Below are 23,359 nucleotides of genomic sequence, written 5' to 3'. Positions count from 1 at the left end.
GTGGTAATCAATGGACACTGCTGATCGTGGACTAATGTTATTAGTGGAGTCCCTCAGGGCTCAGTGTTGGGTCCTTTATTGTTTTCTGTATTCATAAATGATATTGATGATGGTATATCAAGCTTAATGTCAAAGTTTGCAGACGATACAAAGGTTGGCAGGGTTGTCAAGGACACTACTGACACTATGCTGCTGCAACATAGTGTCAGTAGTGTCAGTAATCTGGAAAGGTTGAGCAGATGGGCTGAGAGGTGGCAAATGAAGTTTAACATTGACAAATGTAAAGTACTACACATGGGAAACAGTAACCCCAGAGCAACGTATCAACTCTGTGGTACTACACTGACAGTGGTAGAGAATGAAAGGGACCTGGGGGTGGTTGTGCAGGCAGATATGAAGTTCTCTGAGCAGTGCAGACGGGCTGCAAGAGTAGCTCATGGTGTATTGTCAATGATATATAGGAATTTTTCTAGCAGGGATAAGGAGGTGATTATTCCCTTGTATAAGGCAATGGTCAGGCCACACCTAGAGTACTGTATACAGGTCTGGAGGCCTCATTTCAAGAAGGATGTAGAGCTGCTGGAACGAGTGCAGAGAAGGGCAACAAGATTAGTGAATGGAACAAAGGGCTGCTCTTACGAAGAAAGGCTTAAGTTTTGCAAATTACAGTGTCTGGAGACTAGGCACCAGCGAGGTGATCTGATAGAGGTATATAAAGCCTTGAATGGTTTGAGCATGCTCAACGCTGATGGGATTCTTCCTCTTGCTCAGAATAAATACCTGAGAGGGCATAAATTCAAATTGAGGAAAGACAGATGTAGGATAGACGTGCGGAAATTTTCCTTTAGCCAGCGGGTGGTTGGTTGGTGAAACAGACTTCCATCCCTTGTCGTGGAAGTTGATAGCCTAAATAAGTTGAAGGCTCAGCTGGACAGGTATTTTGAACAAACAGAGGGGTGAAGTGGAAGTGGTTTCTTTTTTTTTTTTTTTTTGGCTGATGCTGCATAAGCTTGCTTTCTTGCATCAAATGCTTTAACTAATGCTGATAAGACACCATGAGCTACTCTTGCAGCCCACCTGCACTGCTCAGAGAACTTCATATCTGCCTGCACAATTACCCCCAGGTCCTTTTCATTCTCTACCACTGTCAGTGTAGTACCACAGAGTTGATACGTTGCTCTGGGGTTGCTGTTCTACAACTATCTTTCCTCAGTTTGAAACTGTGCCCCCTCACGTTCTTAGTCTGAACAAGACAAAGAATCCCATCAGCACTCAGCTTGCTCAACCCATTCTAGGCCTTATACACTTCAACCAGATCACCTCGCAGGTGCCTACTCTCCAGGCGCTGCAATTTGCAGAAATTAAGCCTTTCTTGGTAAGAGCACCCCTTTGTTCCCCTTCAACAATCTTGTTGCCTTCTTTGTACTTGTTCTAGCAACTCTACATCCTTCCTAAAATGAGTCCTCCAGACCTGTACACAGTACTCTAGGTGTGGCCTCACCATTGCTTTGTATAACGGGATTATCACCTTCCTATTCCTGCTAGAAAAATTCCTGTATCTCATTGACAAGACTGCATGATTTGCCGTGGCAGCCTGTCTGTACTGCTCAGCGAACTTCATATTTGGCTGCACTATTACCTCCAGGTCTTTTTCACTTTCCACTTCCCTTAGTGTAGTACCACCCAGTTGGTACGTTTCTCTTCGGTTATTGCTACCCATATGCAGTACTTTGCATTTGTCAATGTTAAACTCCAATCGCCGCTTCTCAGCCCATTTTCCCAACTTATCTAGATCCAGTTGGAGTAGTATACTGTCATTACTGTCGTTAACAACCCTGCCAACCTTCGTATCATCATCTCCAAACTTGGATATTAAACCTGATATACCTTCATCAATATCATTGATAAATATGAAAAACAAACAATGGGCCCAACACTGAACCCTGTCGACACCACTAATAACATTTGTCCATGAAGAGTAGTGTCCATTGATTACCAGTCTCTGTTGTCTCCCACTCCACCTTCCCATTATCCATTGTAGCAGTTTACTCTTGTTATCAAAAAATGTGGATTCTCTCTCTCTCTCTCTCTCTCTCTCTCTCTCTCTCTCTCTCTCTCTCTCTCTCTCTCTCACTCACTCACTTTAGAAAGTATGTGCAGTTATACATAATAACTAACAGTGCTTGTTTTTATGCATATCTTGTATGCATCAAACTCTGTGTTGTTGGCAAAAACTAACCTCAGCAATCTTGTTATCGTGTGCACAAAATTTAAGGTGCATTATAGCCATAGCAGCATATGCACCATCAAATCCCCATGACAACAACAAAAGCAAGAAATTTATGGAATTTTTTCACAGCACAGTTATGTTTCTTGTATTGACTAAATTTACCTGTTAACCATTTATTCACAAAGATCTGTTTGAATGAGAATTATGAAACTGCTGCACAGTGTTAATAATAGTGACTAAAAATTTCTTTTGATTAATGATACGTTCTGAACTTGTACATATACTTTTAGCATTATTATTTGCAGTAGTAGAGGCATAAAGTAAAGTGCAGCCATTATCAACCCACTGCAGGATGGAAGCCTCCTCGACAATTCATGCTGAGGGCAATGGACCATAATCTGCCACGCTGGTCCAGTGCGGGTTGGCAGATCGACCGTATTCAGCAGTCAGGGGCTTGAACCCCGGTCTACTCAACGAGCGTGTTCTACTGCACTCCCGCTCCTGACCACTCAGCTACGGAGGCCGTAGTAGAGGCATACAAAGTCTCGCAGCTGGCTGCGTTCTTCATCGACCCGTGAGCTGAGTGATCCACCGCTCAGAGTTGTTCAATATTTAATTTCAAAAAATTTCAGCCGGACATCGACGTGCGCCTCATGGCGACGCCATCTTGGGAACGCGTTCGCGTCTCCGCCCCGTGCCAGGTTGCACTGTCTGCACAAATCTTCGGGTTCCCAATTCCGAATAGTAGAGGCATACGATGCAAGAAAGCAAGCTTATGCAGCATCAGCCAAAAAAAAAACCTCCCATTTTATCCCTCCATTCGTTCCAAATGCCTGTCCAACTCAGCCTTATTTAGGCTATTAGTTTCCACAACAAAAGATGGAAACCTCTTCCACCAATCAATTACCCACTGGCTAAAGACAAATTTTCGCACATCTATTCTAATTGGAGGAATGGAGGAAAGTGTTGGAAGATAGAGGCATGAGGATAAGTAGAACAAAGACAGAATATATGGTATTGAATGGAGAAGTTGAGAGTTCTATAAAACTGTAGGAGGAAAAGCTACCATCTGTTTCGAAATTTATGTATCTGGGATCGAACGTTGAGAGGGATGGAGGATTGAGTGCAGAAATACAGCACAGAGTGCAGTGTGGATGGCTGAACTGGAGAAAGATGAGTGGGGTGCTGTGTGATAAAGTTAATTGTAGAATGAAGGGAAGACTGTATAAAACTGTGGTTAGACCCGCATTGATGTACGTTGCTGAGACATGGGCGATTACAAGGGCCCAGGAGAAGAAGATGGAAGTGGCGGAGATGAGGAGCTAAGATGGATGTGTGGTGTGACGGGAAGGACAGGTTAAGAAATGACTACATTAGAGGTACGGTTAAGGTGGGGCCTCTGAGTAAAAAAATACAGGAATCTAGCTTGAGGTGGCTTAGTCATGTGGAACGAAGAAGTGAGGAGTATGTAGGGAAGAGGTGTTAAAAGCTGGAGGTGATAGGGAAGAGGAAGAAGGGGAGACCTAAGCTGAGATGGAAGGACAAGGTGGCAGAGGATTTGAAAGAGAGAGGATGGAGGAGAGAGGAAGCCCTGGTTAGAAAGGAATGGAGGAAGAGAATTAAGGAAGGGAATGCTGGCCCCATATGAACGTGGGAAGAAGGCAAGGACAAAGAAGAAGATTCTTCAACTATCTTTCCTCAATTTGAACTGTGCCCCCTCAGGTTCTTAGTCTGGGCAAGACGAAGAATCCCATCAGCATTCAGCTTGCTCAACCTATTCAAGGCCTTATAAACCTCAATCAGATCACCTCGATACACCTCAATCAGGTGCCTACTCTCCAGGTGCTGCAGTTTGCAGAACTTAAGCCTTTCTTGGTAAGAGCATCCCATTTGTTCCCCTCACCAATCTTGTTGCCCTTCTTTGTACTCGTTCTAGCAACTCTACATCCTTCCTAAAATGAGGCCTCCAGACCTGTACACAGTACTCTAGGTTTGGCCTGACCATTGCCTTGTGTAATGGGATTATCGCCTCCCTGTCCCTGCTAGAAAAATTTCTATATATCATTGACAAGACTCCATGATCTGCCCTGGCAGCCCGTCTGCACTGATCAGCGAACTTCATATTTGGCTGCACAGTTACCCACTGGTCTTTTTCACTTTCCACTTCCCTGAGTGTAGTACTACCCAGTTGATACATTTCTCTTTGTTTATTGCTACCCATATGCAGTACTTTGCATTTGTCAATGTTAAACTCCAGTTGCCACTTCTCAGCCCATTTTCCCAACTTATCTAGATCCAGTTGGAGTAGCATACTGTCATTACTGTAATAATGACAGTATGCTACTCTAACAACCCTGCCAACCTTTGTATCATCTGCAAACTTGGACATTAAACCTGATATACTTTCATCAATATCATTGATAAATATAAAAAAAAAAAAAAAAACAAATGGGCCCAACACCGAACCCTGGGGAACTCCACTAATAACATTTGTCCAAGAAGAGCAGTGTCCATTGATTACCATCTCTTTTGTCTCCCACTCAACCATTCCTTTATCCATTGTAACAGCTTACCCTTGATGCCATACCTCTCCAATTTGTACTTGAACCTGTATAAATCAAAATGGATGCATTTTTGTCCCATCAACTTTGCATTAACAAGGCTTTACTGTGAATACTAGCAGAATCAAACTCTATACCTCAGGGGAATCGGATTCTGTAGTAGTTTCCAAAGTGTGGCCCACTGAGCTATTATGTGCCTCATAGGAAGGAGGGATCATTATAAGAGACTGAAATTTTGAAATAAATTTTTTTTAGCGTATGAAGCATTGCTATTTAATATTTTTATTTTAAAGTATCACAGTATTCAAAAATAACTATGGTAAAAGTGAATTTGCCATTTGAAGTGTTTAACCTTTTGTCTACTGATAGCAAAATAGTAAAACTAAAAAAAAAATAAAAAACACATGCAAAGTGAAATTTGCTTATCTAAACATGCTTGTGTAATAGGCCATCTTTCAGTTATGTATTCATCTAAAAATTGGAAACACCGGTTAAACCTTATTTTCAGCTATAACAGGCTTCACTTATAATGTGTTCGAGTTGTTCCCCCAGTGCCCATGTTGTATTGAGATTGAACTGTATTAATGTTTATCAATTGGCCGATTTTCAGGCTGCAGCTTCATTTCGTGAGGTGTTTAGTGAAATAGTGGAAAAAAATGACTTGACCCCAGAACAGATTTATAGTGCAGATAAGACAGGACTAATGTGGAAGTGTCTGCCTAATTCTACTTTGTCTGATGGTAATGAGAAGGTAGCTCATGGGTTTAAGCAAAATAAAGAGCTCGTAACTGTTTAAGCAAAATAAAGAGCTCGTAAAAAATTTTGAAATAAATTTTTTTTAGCGTATGAAGCATTGCTATTTAATATTTTTATTTTAAAGTATCACAGTATTCAAAAATAACTATGGTAAAAGTGAATTTGCCATTTGAAGTGTTTAACCTTTTGTCTACTGATAGCAAAATAGTAAAACTAAAAAAAAAATAAAAAACACATGCAAAGTGAAATTTGCTTATCTAAACATGCTTGTGTAATAGGCCATCTTTCAGTTATGTATTCATCTAAAAATTGGAAATACTGGTTAAACCTTATTTTCAGCTATAACAGGCTTCACTTATAATGTGTTCGAGTTGTTCCCCCAGTGCCCATGTTGTATTGAGATTGAACTGTATTAATGTTTATCACATTAATTATCATTTATTTTTTAAAAAAAAGTCATTTTTTGTGGGCTATGTTATTTGAACTTTTATTGTATTCAATTTGAATATATATATAGACACTAGACTCTCCGTTAACCGGAATTCAAGCAACCGGCAAAAAATCTTGGAAATAGTAGGTAGTTGAAAAATTAAAATGATACATTAATTTTTAGATATAATGATTCAAACTTGGCATGCTGCTTTGCACTGAGAGTACATGCACGTGCATCCCTCATCTTACGTTTGTCTCTCACCCCCGACAATTCACTGTTTAAATATACAGGTTGATTTATTGTTATTCAAATTCTGTGTTCTCTTTCAATCCCTAGTATGCCAAAACAGGTAGCAAGTAAGCGTAAACGTGTAGTGCTTACCCTCAAGCAGAAGACGGAAATATGCAGGAGGCTTGAGAAAGGTGAAAGTCGTGCAGTGCTCATGGAAGAATTTAATGTTGGCTCGTCAACGATCTATGACATTAAGGTTCAGTCTCAGAAAATAAAGGAGTTTTATGCCAAGTTGGAGAGCGACAAGAGTGTAGAGAAGCGTCGTGCTCGACCAGGCCCTGTATGAGTGGTTTTCGCTGAAAAGATCGATCCGAGGGTGGTTGCATTTCTGGACCCATGTTGCAAGAAAAAGCGAAAGAATTTCATGAGAAAATGAAAATTGAAGGGAAGTGTTCATTTTCAAGTGTGGCTGGCTTACTTGATTCAAGGTTTGTATCCGTAAGCTGGATTTGTCAGGGGAGCAGAAATTGGCCGATTTTCAGGCTGCAGCTTCATTTCGTGAGGTGTTTAGTGAAATAGTGGAAAAAAATGACTTGACCCCAGAACAGATTTATAGTGCAGATAAGACAGGACTAATGTGGAAGTGTCTGCCTAATTCTACTTTGTCTGATGGTAATGAGAAGGTAGCTCATGGGTTTAAGCAAAATAAAGAGCTCGTAACTGTGCTCGTTTGTGCAATTCCATCAGAAAATCATAAGGTAAAGCTGTGTATGGTCGGCAAATTTGTTAAACCAAGGTGCTTTAAAGGTGTAAGTAACCGTCCCGTAGATTATCATGCACAGAGTAACAGTTGGATGGACGCAGGAATCTTTACCAAGTGGTTTCATTATTCGTTTGTCCCTAGTGTTAAAGAAAATTTATGAAAGAAAGGATTACCAGAGAATAGTAAAGTTTTGTTGCTCTTGGATAACTGTCGCGCACATCCTCCTCCTACTGTTGTCAAATGAACTAATGAGACTCGTAACAGAGAAGAAAAATGCACGGGATGCATACAAATTAACACGTGACACAGAAGCCTATGATAGCTACAAGTTGATATGTAACCAAGTTACAAAGGAGGTTAGGCAGGCGAAGGCAGATTACGAGAAATCCTTGGCAAAAGATGCTAAGAAAAACAGCAAGGATTTCTTTACTTATATAAACTCTAAAAGGAAGGGGATGAATCTGATTGGTCCACATGACATCGATGGTTCGACTGTTGATGATCCTGCTTAGATAGCAAACAAACTGAATGAGTATTTTGCATCTACATTCACACGTGAGGAATTAAGGTTTGAAAATGGCAGAAGGTTATCAAATTTTAGCAGGATACTTAATGATTTTGTAATAACTGAGAGAAAAGTGGAAGAGAAATTGTTGAAGTTAAACGTAAGAAAAGCACCTGGGGTGGATGGGATCTATCCAGTTATATTAAAGGAGGCGGCAAAGCAACTAAGCAAACCGTTAGCCATAATTATGAGAGCATCCTTGGACTCAGGGGAGGTTCCCACGGACTGAAGATGTGCAAATGTATCCCCAATTCACAAAGGGGGATCGAAGGGTGACACGGATAATTACAGACCAGTTAGTTTAACTTCTGTTCCGGGTAAAATAATGGAGTCGCTGGTTAAAGATGCATTGCAGGATCATCTAGACAAGACTGCAGCAATAATTCAGACACAGCATGGGTTTGTTAAGGGAAAGTCTTGTCTGAAAAATTTGATAGGATATTATGATGTGGTTACAAAGGAACTGGATGCAAAAAATAATTTTGATATCATATATTTGGATTTCAGGAAAGCTTTTGACACTGTTGCGCATGGAAGACTATTGTACAAATTGGAGCAGAATGGTATTAAGGGTAAGTTGCTACAATGGATAAAAGGATGGTTAAGTGGGAAAAGACAGGGGTAGTAATCAATGGATGCTGCTCTTCTTGAACTAATGTTATTAGTGGAGTCCCACAGGGTTCGGTGTTGGGTCCACTGTTGTTTTGTATATTTATCAATGATATTGATGAAGGTATATCAGGCTTAGTGTCGAAGTTTGCAGATGATACGAAGGTTGGCAGGGTTGTTAATGACAATAATGGCAGTGTGCTACTGCAACAGGATCTAGATAATTTGGGCAGATGGGCTAAGAAGTGGCAACTGAAGTTTAACCTTGACAAATGCAAAGTACTGCATATGGGTAGAAGTAACCCCAGAGAAACGTACCAACTGTGTGGTACTACACTTAAGGTGGTAGAAAATGAAAAAGACCTGGGAGTAATTGTGCAGGCAGATATGAAGTTTTCTGAGCAATGCAGACAGGCAGCCAGGGCAGGTCATGGGGTTTTGTCAATGATATATAGGAATTTTGCTAGCAGGGAAAAGGAGGTGATTATCCCTCTGTATAAGGCAATGGTCAGGCCACGCCTTGAGTACTGCGTACAGGTCTGGAGGCCTCATTTTAGGAAGGATGTAGATTTACTTGAGCGTGTACAGAGAAGGGCAACAAGATTAGTGAGGGGAATGAAGGGATGCTCTTATCAAGAGAGGCTTAAGTTCTGCAAATTGCAGTGGCTGGTGACTAGGCACCTGCGCGGTGATCTGATTGAGGTGTATAAGGCCTTGAATGGGTTCAGCACGCTGAATTCTGATGGGATCCTTCCACTTGTTCAGATTACGAACCTAAGGGGCCATAAATTCAAATTAAGAAAAGACAGATGTAGATTGAATGTGCGGAAATTTGCCTTTAGCCAGCGGGTGGTTAATTGCTGGAACAAACTTCCATCTGTCATTGTGGAAGTTGATAGGTTGAATAAATTTATGGAGGAACGGGACAGGCATTTGGAGGGAATGGTGTGATTTTTTTTTTTTTTTTTTTTTTTTTTTGGCTGATGCTGCATAAGCTCATACATTTGCTTTCTTGCATCACATGCCACTACTACTGAAGAGCTATTTAATGGCAACATTTTTGTGTGTTATCTTCCAGCTAACGTCACAAGTCTGATCCAACCAAGGGATCAGGGGGTGATGCAAAACATAAAAATGTTTTACAGGCGCAACTTTGTGCGGAAAATGACTAATTTTGATGAGACAATTCTGGATTTTCAGAATAAATATAACCTGAAAGATGCTATCTACACTATCAGTTGTGCTTGGGTCTCTGTGAGAAATGAAACATTATGGAAATGTTGCAGAAAGTTGTGGCCAGCTGTCATATTTGAGAAGTCCTCCTCTTCTGTCAAATTTGAGGAGTTTTCAGGCAGTAGTGCAGCTGTCAATAGCACTGTTTATGGTGAAATCTATGAGTTAGTTGACGAAATGAATTTGCCTCGAGATGAAGTCAACAACTGGCTTGTTGTGGATGAAGATATACCAGTAACTCATATGCTGAATACGGAAGACATTATATGAAGCTGTTGTGAATCATGGAAAACTGAAAGTTGCAGAGGAGGAAAAAAGCGATGACGATGTGTGTCAGGTGGGAAAAGTATCCTAGAAGAGAGCCACTGCAGCATTTGAAACTTTAATAGCTTTTGCAGAACAGCAACCCTTCTTCACTTCTCAGCATCTTATGCAACTCCACATCATGCATAACTTGACTTTGTCTGAGAGACGTAAGACCTCAAAGCAAGGTGATATTCGTTCATTTTTGAAGAATGCTGAAAGCAATTTTGGCAGCAAAACATCATCTACTTGATGCAGATCCAAAACCATCTACAGACTCTCCTGATCCTGTCCCAGCTACATCAGCAGATTCTGACTATCCTCATGCGATGTCTACCCAGTAAACTCTCTACCTACTGCAACAGTTTTGAGTGTGTTTTTTTGTAAGTTACTGTATTCAAAAACGGTTTCTATAATAAAACTCAGTTCCTTTAGTAAAATTTGTCTGTTTGTCTTAATTTTCTTAGTATTGGGCTTAGTATAATAGTCAAGTATTTTTTTTTAATACTAACTCTCAAGCAATCAGAAACTACAGTTATCCGGCATATACCAATCCCCATGGGTGCCAGTTAACTGGAAGTCTACTGTGTGTGTGTGTACACACACACCACCACCAAATACGGAGGATGTGGAAAGGTCAGGGAATGATCACCGCATATCCCGGAGCAATATGGCCTTAGTTGCTAATGCTCCTAAAAACCAAACCAACAACAACCAACGTACACACACACACACACACACACACACACACACACACACACACACACACACACACACACACACACACACACACACACACACACAGAGTAACATCATAGTGGCCCAAATCATCAGAAGGATTAACATATGCAATAATGTAGATCACATAATAGACACACTCATCGATTTCAAATCCAAATTAATTAACAACAGATTCCCATACAACTTTATAAAACGAAACCTACATAAAGCTATATTGATAGCTATCAACAAAAAACGTAACAATAACCTTAACCCATATATCATTACATATCTATACCGAGTGTTCGATATCACTGACTTGTTCACCTTCACAGCGCTTGTACATATGTATATAGTAGGCACTGCCCATGGAGTAGTACCTATATTTGCTCCATGGTTAGGAATAAATTTCCTTATATTTCTTTATATCGCTTTATATTCCTATTTGCTGTATGCTCTATTCTTCATCAGAGAACCATCTACTGTTCTTCATTTACACTACCACCTACTACAAGTAAATTATATATATAATTTGCTAGTTCTTCCACCTAGATTCCAGAGGGCGCTACTGTTTTTTGTTTTTTGGTTTTGTTTCTGATTTTATTTCACTAACTCCCGAACCCAAGGGGCTCCTATATCTACCAGCATCGGATAAATAATACACATGCTCCACTTCTCGGTCTTTCTAACTTCACGTTCACCAGTGGTAAGCATACGTACATGTATATATTTTTCACTAGGAATTTGTCTTATATATATCAACCTTTTGGTCCTTTCTATTTATATTATGCTAATTCCTTACTGTATCTTCAGCTTCTTATTTTCAGTTACAGTATATCTCCTACATCCTATACGATGCATTAGCATTAGTAGAGTCATTTGATGCAAGAAAGCAAGCTTATGCAGCATCAGCCAAAAAAAAAAAAAAAAAAAAACCCCACTTCCACTTCACCCCTCTGTTCGTTCAAAATACCTGTCCAGCTGAGCCTTAAACTTATTTAGGCTATCAACCTCCACCACAAGGGATGGCAGTCTGTTCCACCAACCAACCACCCGCTGGCTAAAGGCAAATTTCCGCACGTCTATCCTACATCTGTCTTTCCTCAATTTGAATTTATGCCCTCTCAGGTGATTTTTCTGAGCTAGAGGAAGAATCCCATCAGCATTGAGCATGCTTAAACCATTCAAGGCTTTATACACCTCTATCAGATCACCTCGCTGGTGCCTAGTCTCCAGACACTGTAATTTGCAAAACTTAAGCCTTTCTTCGTAAGAGCACCCCTTTGTTCCATTCACTAATCTTGTTGCCCTTCTCTGTACTCGTTCCAGCAGCTCTACATCCTTCTTGAAATGAGGCCTCCAGACCTGTATACAGTACTCTAGGTGTGGCCTGACCATCGCCTTATACAATGGAATAATCACCTCCTTATCCCTGCTGGAAAAATTCCTGTATATCATTGACAATACTCCATGAGCTACTCTTGCGGCCCATCTGCACTGCTCAGAGAACTTCATATCTGCCTGCACAATCACCCCCAAGTCCCTTTCATTCTCTACCACTGTCAGTGTAGTACCACAACAGAGTTGATACGTTGCTCTGGGGTTGCTGTTTCCCATGTGTAGTACTTTACATTTGTCAATGTTAAACTTCATTTGCCACCTCACAGCCCATCTGCTCAACCTTTCCAGATCCTGTTGCAGCAGCATAGTGTCAGTAGTGCCCTTGACAACCCTGCCAACCTTTGTATCATCTGCAAACTTGGACATTAAGCTTGATATACCATCATCAATATCATTTATAAATACAGAAAACAACAATGGACCCAACACTGAGCCCTGAGGGACTCCACTAATAACATCAGTCCACGATGAGCAGTGTCCATTGATTACCACTCTCTGTCTTCTCCCCCTCAACCACCCCTTTATCCATAGCAGCAATTTGCCTCCAATGTCACACTGCTCCAATTTGTGTAGCAGTCTTCCATGTGCAACAGTATCAAAAGCCTTTCTAAGATCCAAGTATATAATATCAAAGTTATTCCCTGCATCCAGCTCTTTTGTGACTGCATCATAGTATCCAATCAAGTTGGTCAGGCAAGACTTCCCTTTAACAAAACCATGCTGTGTCTGAGCTATAACTGAAGTCTTGTCTAAATGATCCTGCAGTGCTTCTTTAACCAGTGCCTCCATTAATTTTCCTGGAACAAAGTTAAGCTCACAGGTCTATAATTACTTGTTTCACCCTTTGATCCTCCTTTGTGAATTGGGGTCACATTTGCACATTTCCAGTCCATGGGTACCTCCCCTGAGTCCAAGGAAGCTCTCATAACTATGGCTAAGGGTTTGCTTACTTCCTTTGCTGCCTCCTTTAATATAACTGGATAGATCCCATCCACCCCGGGTGCCTTTCTTGTGTTTATCTTCAACAGTTTCTCCTCCACTTTACTCCCAGTTATTTCAAGATTTTGTAGCTTACTGCTAGAGTTGAATACACCTCTGGCATTCCCCTTGCTGAATAACTCCTCATGTGTGAATGTCGATGCAAAATATTCATTTAGTTTGTTAGCTACCTGAGCAGGATCATCAACAGTTGACCCATCAATATCAAGTGGACCAATCTGATTCATCCCCTTCCTTCTAGAGTTTAAATAAGTAAAGAACTCTTTGCTGTTTTTCTTTGCATCCCTTGCCAAGGATTTCTCGTAATCTGCCTTCGCCTGCCTAACCTCCTTTGTAACTTGGTTGCATATCAACTTGTATCTATCATAGGCTTCTGTGTCATGTGTTAATTTGTAAGTATCCCATGCATTTTTCTTCTCTGCCATATGCCTCATTAGTTCATCTGACATCCATTTTGGCCTAAACCTTGAACAATATTTCTTAGTTGGTATGTAAAGCTTAGTAGCTTCCAAGATAAGTTCTTTGAATGCTTCCCATTTTGAATTTGCTGTTGGTAACATCATCAGTTGGTCCCACTGTATAGAATTTAAATACTGTCTCAGTCCATCGTAGTCGCCTTTACGGAAGCAATAACCCTTCCCTTTACCCCTAATGGTAGTTACCTCTTTCAGTAAATCCCACTTCAGCACACTGTGATCACTGCCACCTAGTGGTTCATTTATCTGCAGATTCTTAATGCATGAAGAATCACTGCTGATAATCAAATCAAGAGTATTACTCCCTCTAGTTGCCTCCCGAACATGCTGATGTAGAAAACAATCATCCAATAAATCCACAAAAGCCCTGCTAGTGTGTGAGTAACCAGCCCCCAAATTCCAGTCAATATCTGGGAAATTAAAATCTCCCATTATAAGACTCTCTGATTTACTGGCCCACTCTATTTCCCTGTACAGTTCCTTATTATACTCATCAGAGTCATTAGGCCTATAGCACACTCCTACTCTCAATTTTGATCTCCCAATGCTTATGTCACACCAAACTGACTCAACACTGCACTGTCCAGCGATGTCGACTGGCTTCACTTCCTTGGTTTTTATGTGTTTCTTAACTAATAGCATAACCCCTCCCCCCCTTCCTATCCTGTCTATCCTTTCTGTAGACGTTGTACTCCCCAAATTGCAGTTCTGCATCCCTTATATCTGTGTGACACCACGTCTCTGATATCCCAACAATATCTGGCTTTGATGTTTTGAGCAATACCTCAAATTCATCAAATTTATTTACTAAACTCCTAGCATTGGTGTACACGCAAGTATACCTGCACCTGTTTCTATTCTTAGCTACCCTAACACAACCCATGTGTTTACTTGTACCGCAATGGCTCCCAGCAGTCTCTGAAATACCATGCATTTTGTTTTTCAGGCTTCTGCTCATTCTAATAGAAGCAGTGCAAGAATCTCTTTCACCTCTGCCAGTGGCTACTGTCAATCTGTTGGTCTTTGTCTCCCCCCAAGCTAGCAGTTTTCCGACCCAATGCGATACTTATAACCATAAATGAGGATCCCTTTATTTAAGGGACGGGAAGTTACACTTCTGGTTTCTTACCACGTACATTTTTATTCTTCCTTTTTCTATACTTTTAGTTATATACTATATAACCCTATGTTTTCATACCTCATGAACTATTAGATTCGAGGGGAATTGAGGTACTATTGCTATTCTTTATCCTATTTCCGTTCTCCTTCCTTTAGCCCATGCTGCCTATTCAACATAGATAATATAGATAAAATATACAAACAACAGTGGATGGAACTCTTGCTCTATTGTATTCTTTATGCTACTAAGCTATCTGTCGGGCTAATAGTCATCTCACCCGTAAACTACTAATCTAAATTTGCTTATTATCAGCTTTTGGCCCTTATATTATAATACTTCCAAATTACCTTACATACCTTGGTACTATATTATTATCAATCCTATTATTATTATACTATCCTACATTTATTCGGACCATGTTATGCGGGCAGTTGACAACAGAAACAGATAGCTGCGTTAATTATGGGCCGATATATTGAGAGGGTTAGCCCTCGATAAAGTCCCTTTCAATATATCTACTAACCCATAATTAACACATTTTATAATTTTTCCCTATTATATTTCAATTTGTTTTTTAGTTCATTACATTTTATGCTACTACTATTACTACCTTTTATCTCATTTTGCTTTACTTTCACCTTATATTGTATATATAATGTACTTCTAGGTTTTGCCACAGTTTGCACATTATTTGGGCTGTTTTGACTTACAGATCATTCACAGACTGCACCTTAACTTACTCAGCTTGTTACCTCATTTCTAATCCGAGGTTTTTACACTACCAAATCCTACTATATCAACCTTTTAATATATCTAGAACATATCAAATTAATACAGACCGATGTAATGCATAATCTTTCACATAGATTATGAGAGCTTCCTTGGACTCAGGGGAGGTACCCGTAGACTGGAAATGTGCAAGTGTGACCCCAATTCACAAAGGAGGATCAAAGGCTGACACAAGTAATTATAGACCTGTGAGCTTAACTTCTGTTCCAGGAAAATTAATGGAGGCACTGGTTAAAGAAGCACTGCAGGATCATTTAGACAATACTTCAGTTATAGCTCGGACACAGCATGGTTTTGTTAAGGGGAAGGCTTGCCTGACCAATTTGATTGGATACTATGATGCAGTCACAAAAGAACTGGATACAGGGAATAGCTTTGATATTATATACTTGGATCTTAGAAAGGCTTTTGATACTGTTGCACATGGAAGACTGCTACACAAATTGGAGCAGTGTGACATTGGAGGCAAATTGCTGCTATGGATAAAGGGATGGTTGAGGGGGAGAAGACAGAGTGGTAATCAATGGACACTGCTCATTGTGGACTAATGTTATTAGTGGAGTCCCTCAGGGCTCAGTGTTGGGTCCATTATTGTTTTCTGTATTTATAAATGATAGTGATGATGGTATATCAAGCTTAATGTCCAAGTTTGCAGACGATACAAAGGTTGGCAGGGTTGTCAAGGACACTACTGACACTATGTTGCTGCAACAGGATCTGGAAAGGTTGAGCAGATGGGCTGAGAGGTGGCAAATGAAGTTTAACATTGACAAATGTAAAGTACTACACATGGGAAACAGCAACCCCAGAGCAACGTATCAACTCTGTTGTGGTACTACACTGACAGTGGTAGAGAATGAAAGGGACTTGGGGGTGGTTGTGCAGGCAGATATGAAGTTCTCTGAGCAGTGCAGACGGGCTGCAAGAGTAGCTCATGGAGTATTGTCAATGATATACATGAATTTTTACAGCAGGGATAAGGAGGTGATTATTCCCTTGTATAAGGCAATGGTCAGGCCACATCTAGAGTACTGTATACAGGTCTGGAGGCCTCATTTCAAGAAGGATGTAGAGCTGCTGGAACGAGTACAGAGAAGGGCAACAAGATTAGTGAATGGAACAAAGGGGTGCTCTTACAAAGAAAGGCTTAAGTTTTGCAAATTACAGTTTTGCAAATATAAAGCCTTGAATGGTTTGAGCATGCTCAATGCTGATGGGATTCTTCCTCTAGCTCAGAATAATCACTTGAGAGGGCATAAATTCAAATTGAGGAAAGACAGATGTAGGATAGACGTGCGGAAATTTGCCTTTAGCCAGCGGGCGGTTGGTTGGTGGAACAGACTTCCATCCCTTGTCGTGGAGGTTGATAGCCTAAATAAGTTTAAGGCTCAGCTGGACAGGTATTTTGAACGAACAGAGGGGTGAAGTGGAAGTGGTTTTGTTTTTTTTTGGCTGATGCTGCATAAGCTTGCTTTCTTGCATCAAATGCCTCTACTAATGCTAATGCTAGATGGCATTAATCTGTTTTGATTTTATTAATAACCTTAAGTTATGTATGATTTTAAAATTTATAAATAATTATTTGACTAACATGGATATGCACGCATGCACATACATACACTCACATGCACGTGCACACACACACACACACACACACACAGGGTGATTCACTACCAGTGCGACAAACTTGCAGGAGGTGTAGGGGGCACAAAGACGAATCAGAATCACATAGCATTGCAGGATCCGAAATGCCTTCATCATGCGGTAGAGGACGTTGAACGGGAGGTCGCGTGAACAGCGATCCCTCTGGAAGTCAGCATTTGCGAACCGGTTCCCGAGGCAGTAGGATGGACGAGTATTGAAACGTCGAACTGGCTGACATGCACCTCGCGTATGGAGCTGCGGACTGTAACGGGTGCGCTGCTCTACGCTTGTACCAGGAATGTTTCCTTCACAGGTGTTCTCCTCATACGATTTTCACACGTGTGCACAGAAGGTTATGTGAGACTGGTTGTTTCACGAGAGGTACCATGAATTGAGAGCAAACGACGAGGACACCAGACAATGAGGAGAATGTCCTACGTCTTGCAGAAGGCAATCCGAGTACAAGTACTCGAGCGATAGGCCAACGATTGGGTATTTCCCAATCCACTGTATGGAAGATACTGTCAGCAAACCAAATGAGTTCATGCCATCTGCAATATGTCCAATCATTGGATCCTGTGGATTATCCACTCCGGACGACTTTTGCTACTTGGTTTCTTCGACAGAAACGGATCGCAAATGCTGACTTCCAGCGGGATCGCTGTTCACGCGACCCCCCGTTCAGCATCCTCTACCACATGACGAAGGCATTTTGGACCCTGCAATGCTATGTGATTCCAATTCATCTTTGTGCCCCATACACCTCCTGCAAGTTTGTCGCACTGGTAGTGAATCACCCTGTATATATATAATCATCGAGAATAATACAATAGAGAAGTTATATGCTGTAGGGGGAAGAAAAATTAAGAATTAGATTAAATAAGATTAGATAAGACTGAATTACAATAACATGAATTATGGATCAGGGTCACTGCTATCGCAAAAGTACCCTACAGCCATAATGTATATATAAAATATTATTAGTATTAAATACACTAAGTAGATGTTTATGCATAGAAATGAACTAATGAAAATACGGTGTACCCTGGGAGCGATATACGTTGTGAGTGAAGGGGAGAAGAAAGGAACCAGAAAAAATAATTGTAACTATAGAAAAGTAAAACAAATGAATTTTTTGAAAAGACGACCTAGTTGGGTTGAATAAAAATTTTTATTCAAAATTTAAAATTGATATTACCACGTGGACTTTCGCACGTGTACTTTGACACACAGAACATGTCGGAAACAGAAGTAAGGGCATTGCTGGCTTTTTCATGATTTTGGTGGATGACCTCTGATGAAGACACAAATTATGAAAGACTCTGCAATGCTATCTCCACCTAGTTAGTCTTTTCAAAAATTCATTTGTTTTACTTTTCTATAGTTACAATTATTTTTTCCGGTTCCTTTCTTCTCCCCTTCATTCACAACGTATATCGCTCCCAGGGTACACCCTATTTTCTTTAGTTCATTTCTATGCATGAACATCTACTTAGTGTATTTTATACTAATAATATTTTATATATATATGTGTGTGTGTGTGTGTGTGTGTGTGTGTGTGTGTGTGTGTGTGTGTGTGTGTTAATACTGTCTAAATTATGTTGTAGGATTGTGAATAACTTTGCTTGTTTTTATGAATTGCAGCTTAATATTCATATATAATTATATTCTGTAATCCAGACTTCTCACCAGTTTGGTCTGTCCCTTCCTCTTAGTTCAAATTAGTGTGGTTTTACTATATTATAAAATAGACTATCCTTATACAAGAGAAGAGACCTGTATACAGCTTCCCTATTTCCATCTCTGCCTTGCTGGTTTTTTTCTTTTCCCTAACCTCTTCTTTATTTCACCCAAACCAGCCCTACTCTCTCCTTTCTCCTCCAACAGCAATCAAGATTGTTCTCATCTCGTATTCCTACCACTGTGTCATACCATTTGTAATCAGACTGGTAATCAGCATCTCCAGAAGAGAAAAAAAATGGAGCTGTGATATTGTTTATAAATTCTAGATCTTCTTGAATGTCCTACAGTATATGGAGCTTTGAAAATTATTAGTAATATCCCAGTCTCTATTACTTAGGCTTCAGTTGTCTTTCCTGATGCCAATAAAACCTTTAGAAAGTCTAATGAGTTTGCAGAAATATTTAGTAAATAGAAGTAATGCTGAGCCAAATCTGCCCAATATCACCTAATGTAATGACTCTAGGCTTTTATAACATTGTAATATAATGTATTAACAGAATTTTATACTATGAATGTCAGATTCCATTCACCAGATTATGAATGTTAGATCCCATTCAATAAAAGGACATGTGATATTTATTATCTCACCCAATATTGTCTGATGTTTACTTAAAGCAGTGGCTGCTGTCATCTACATTGTTATAATTGTACAGCATTCTATATGTGATAAGTAGTACTTGTGAACAGATTTGTTTGCTGACTGGGCTAGTCAGGTGGGTAAAGTGCCTGCATGGCAACTCAAAGGTCACGGGTTTGAATCCTGTCTCAGGCTTGGATCACAGTAAAATGCAAAAACCTTGGAAGGTGCATTATGGCTACAGAAGCTGATGCACCAACGACTAAAAAAAAAAAAAAATTGTTTGTCTTTTCATGAAGTCTTTTCTTTCTCTAGTTCTAAATACCCTGAGGGTGTGCTATATATAATTTCATTCTTCATTAAAGGAGGCATTTTATTTGTAGCAGTGTCTCTTTTTTTTCTTATTTTGGTTTTGATGTAAAAATTAAGTACAGCAGGCCCCCGTTATAACGTGGTTCGCTTTACACTGATTTGCTATAACGCTGTTCTTATATTATAACCCATATCTGACTATAATGCTGTCACAGATCACTATAATGCCCTTTTACAGATTGCATTTTTGGCATATTTAATGAAATCATTTCATTTTATGGGGTCGATAGCTTGAAAATGAATAGCAAAACAGCATTAAAACGTTTCCCACGCTCAGTGAGGTTTTCTCGCACGCTAATTTAATTGCAGTACAGTGACTTGTTACGTAGTTCCGAGATTAACATTTTAAAAAATTATCTAGTATATTGCTTGTAATATTTGCGTTATATGCATTTATCCGAAGTCTAGTCATCTCTCAGTACAGTATTAGACATCATGCGTAACGGACAGTTTACTCGAATATTGTATTGTGATTAATCCAACCAACGCAGTTACATTTTTGAAGAGTTAATAATGGCCGATAAGAATGAAAAAGCAACAATGTCTGGGTGCAGTACAAAGACTATAAATGTAAGAAAAAGACTGAATTTAAAAATTAAATTAGACGTTTTGAAGCGAATCGATTCCAGTCAACAACAAGCGGATGTGTGCCATAATTTAGCACTTGCAAGTTTAACTGTAAGAACAATTATAAAAAAAATAAAGAATTTTAGCAGCGTTCCACTGCAAGTGACTAGGGCTATTAGGATTGAAATGGAAAGACTTTAATTAATTTTATTGAAGATAATATCCAATGTAGAATTCAGTTAAGTTAAATATTTAAAAAAAAAAAAAAAAGAGAGAGAGTAAGAGATTAGCCAATATGATGATCTGAAGAAAACTCACCTAAAACAAGTAATATAAAAAAAATTTTTTTAAAGTCAATTCCTACTTAGGTCAACAACGAACTTTCGACTTTCGACTTCAAAAATTTATCAAAAAATCATTGATTTTCGCAAGAATTGAACTCGCATTCTTCACCTTCACGTGAAAAATACTGAAAAATTTGCATTTTACTGATTGAGCTACTGCCTGTTGATTTCAATTTTATTCCTAAATTTATATCCTGCTAAATATCTTATATAAGAGAAATTTTTTTCTCCCATATAAAACCAAAATTAATTAATTAAATTTAATTAATGAATTAATATTTGAAAAAACTGTATTAACATCAAGTGTCATCCACTACAAGTTTAAAAAAATTTATTTGAACCTGAGTGGATGAATAAAAAGTATTTTATTAACGATTGAAAATTTGAACAAGATATATATAGGGAGAGTGTGAACTAATAGTAGGAATTGAAAAAAAGGGAGGCGAAACTTTCAAAAAAAGAACTTAAAATTATTGAAGAATGTGTTATACTTCTCAACAAGTTTTTAACATAGACGAAGCAGTACTTTTGTGGAAAACAGAATGCCTAAAAGAAGTTTCATATTGAAAGAAAAAAAAAACATGCCGGGTTTCAAAGCGGCAAAGGATTGGTTGACTTTATTGTTAGGTGGTAACGCTGCGGGGGATTTAAAATTAATACCCCTTTTAGTTTATTTGGAAGAGGGCCAAAGTTCAACCCAAAATCGATACATTTTTCATGATTAAATTCATCAATTAAAATCAAATTAGATCAATTAAATTCATGGTTTTAATTGGAATTTTAAATTTAATTTTGATACGTAAGTAGTTAGCACATAATTATATATGTAATGCAGAATATTTTATATGTACAAATATTTGAATATTAAATATTTTGACCGACATTTGTGCATTTTTTCACTACCGTTTATTATTGATTAGGAAATATCCTATGGCACTGACTGCAACTCACAAATACATGTTACCTTATGGGAATGCGGCGCTCACTTAGCGTGGATTCACTTAGTGCTCTGTTTTTCCGGAACGAATTATCAGCGTTAAGCGGGGGTCACCTGTATTTGTATGTCACTAAATATTTTCATTATAAGAAAAATTTGTGCCGGTCCAACTATGTGAGGTGCCTCCATAGCCAAGTGGGCAGCAGCAGTGCATAGCACATACTTCTTGATTATACCAGGGTTCGAGCCCGTGACCACCAAATACGGAGGATGCAGAAAGGTCAGGAATGACCACCGCATATCCCCAGAGCAATATGGCCTTAGTTGCTAATGCTCCTAAAAAACCAAATAACAACAACCAACTATGTGGTATTATGTAAATATTATGAAAATTACAAATTATTTAATTCCTTAAAAAGTTGATCTTGAAATATTTGTTTATTTTTCTTCTAGCCACTGTTATCATCATGGACATCACTTGTAGAAAAAAGCAGTTCTAAAGTTTCTAATGTAGTTGATTTTGTAATACTTCAGAAAGTAAGCTCAGAGATTGTTTTTTGTTATATATATTTTTTTAATTTCATTTAATTTATTAAAAGATTTGTTTCAAATAAAGCCTGTATTCTTAACCATTACAAGCTAGGTCACTTTACTGCTGTCATTTACAAAGGATGTTGGTGTTAGGGAAATAGGCACAGGTTTAAAAAAATATATCAACTAACAAAAATACAGTTAAAATTCAATAGTACTAAGCTTACCTTGTGATACTGTTGCTAATATATTAAGAGCATTATAATACAAGGATGATGAAAAAATAAAGAATTAAAATTAATTGAATTTGTGAAACTGTAATTGCATAAATTGAGATGTACGTAGAATTTCCCAATTGGCATAAAAACAATAGCAATGTAGAATAGAAAACTAAAATAAGGAACAAAATTGCTGAAAGGTGTGACCTTAGCTTTAAAAAGTATCCTCATTCAGCAATGGAGGTTCTGATGTGCTGGATAAAAAAAAAAAGCAAGCAAGCATAGCCCAGTAGTAGTATATGCTTCATAGTGTGTCTTTACTTCTTAATTAATAGATGTATCAGCCATTAAGTAATTAAGGGCCATTGGTTAATTTTAGTTTCAAAATACTTTTTGGCTAAACTTTTAGGTTTTTAGAAGTTTATTAGAAGAAATTTTGATTACTAATTTTGCTTGATCAATATTCAGCTAGTGATATTCATTAGCAGAACATTGTGATAGTTCTGTGGAGCTATATTCTGAATATAACCTGTGTTTAGTATGTGATAGTATGTGAGCATTTTGGATTCATTTTAATGGTCCATAGCTTGTTGTATTATCACCTATATACCTGGGATTGCAATACTCCTGGCATGGGACCATGTGATTAATGATCATTGTGCCCTGTAAAAGAATGAATTGCCAAGCTGCAATTTAAGCTGAACACTCATCTCAATAAAAATAGAATTACACAAGAAACTAATGTCATCATTAATACCAAGATTAATTATCATATCTTAGGTTAATCAAAACTGAGAGATATTTTGAAATTATTATGTAATAATAATACATTTATTGTTCACAACGCCAGTAAAGTAGAGTATGGTTATTTTGGATAAAGCCGATTATTTACAGAAATTAGTAAAATTTTATTAACTTTCAGATATTTAAGTTAGAAAACTTCCATTTTATAGTGGTGTGGAGTTTTAAAGTATACACTAAATAAATTCAATAAAATTTAGAAAAAGTAACAAAATTGATTTACATACTCTACAACAAATTGGGATCAGAAATAATATTATTCTTTATTTGTGTGGTATCACAAATCTAGCTTACTTTGAAGGCCTGTTGTCTCATAAAAATTCTGCTTTTGCAGATTTCTCCAACTTTATTTTCGAAATTGTTTTACCCCTTATGAAAGTTCGAGATGGTTAATAGTAGTAGTAGTAGTAGTAGTGGCACATGATGCAAGAAAGCA

At 38.5% G+C, this 23,359-nt stretch overlaps 1 protein-coding gene across 1 annotated transcript in view; it reads left to right on the top strand.

Annotated features, from left to right (window-relative positions):
* LOC150084467 (uncharacterized) overlaps positions 1 to 23,359 on the top strand; it is a 199,009-nt gene that overhangs the window by 110,975 nt on the left and 64,675 nt on the right. Inside the window, exon 6 of the mRNA XM_090376248.1 lies at positions 21,827 to 21,910. Within this exon, the coding sequence (XP_090232374.1) occupies positions 21,827 to 21,910 (84 nt within the window). The remainder of the gene's footprint in view (positions 1 to 21,826; positions 21,911 to 23,359) is intronic.

Source organism: Mastigoproctus giganteus, chromosome 6 (assembly GCF_048544385.1).
Source record: "Mastigoproctus giganteus isolate SK-2022 chromosome 6, ASM4854438v1, whole genome shotgun sequence".
Taxonomy (NCBI): Eukaryota; Metazoa; Arthropoda; class Arachnida; order Uropygi; family Thelyphonidae; genus Mastigoproctus; species Mastigoproctus giganteus.
Note: the sequence above shows the minus strand (reverse complement) of the source record. Positions and strands in the feature narration are given on the sequence as shown.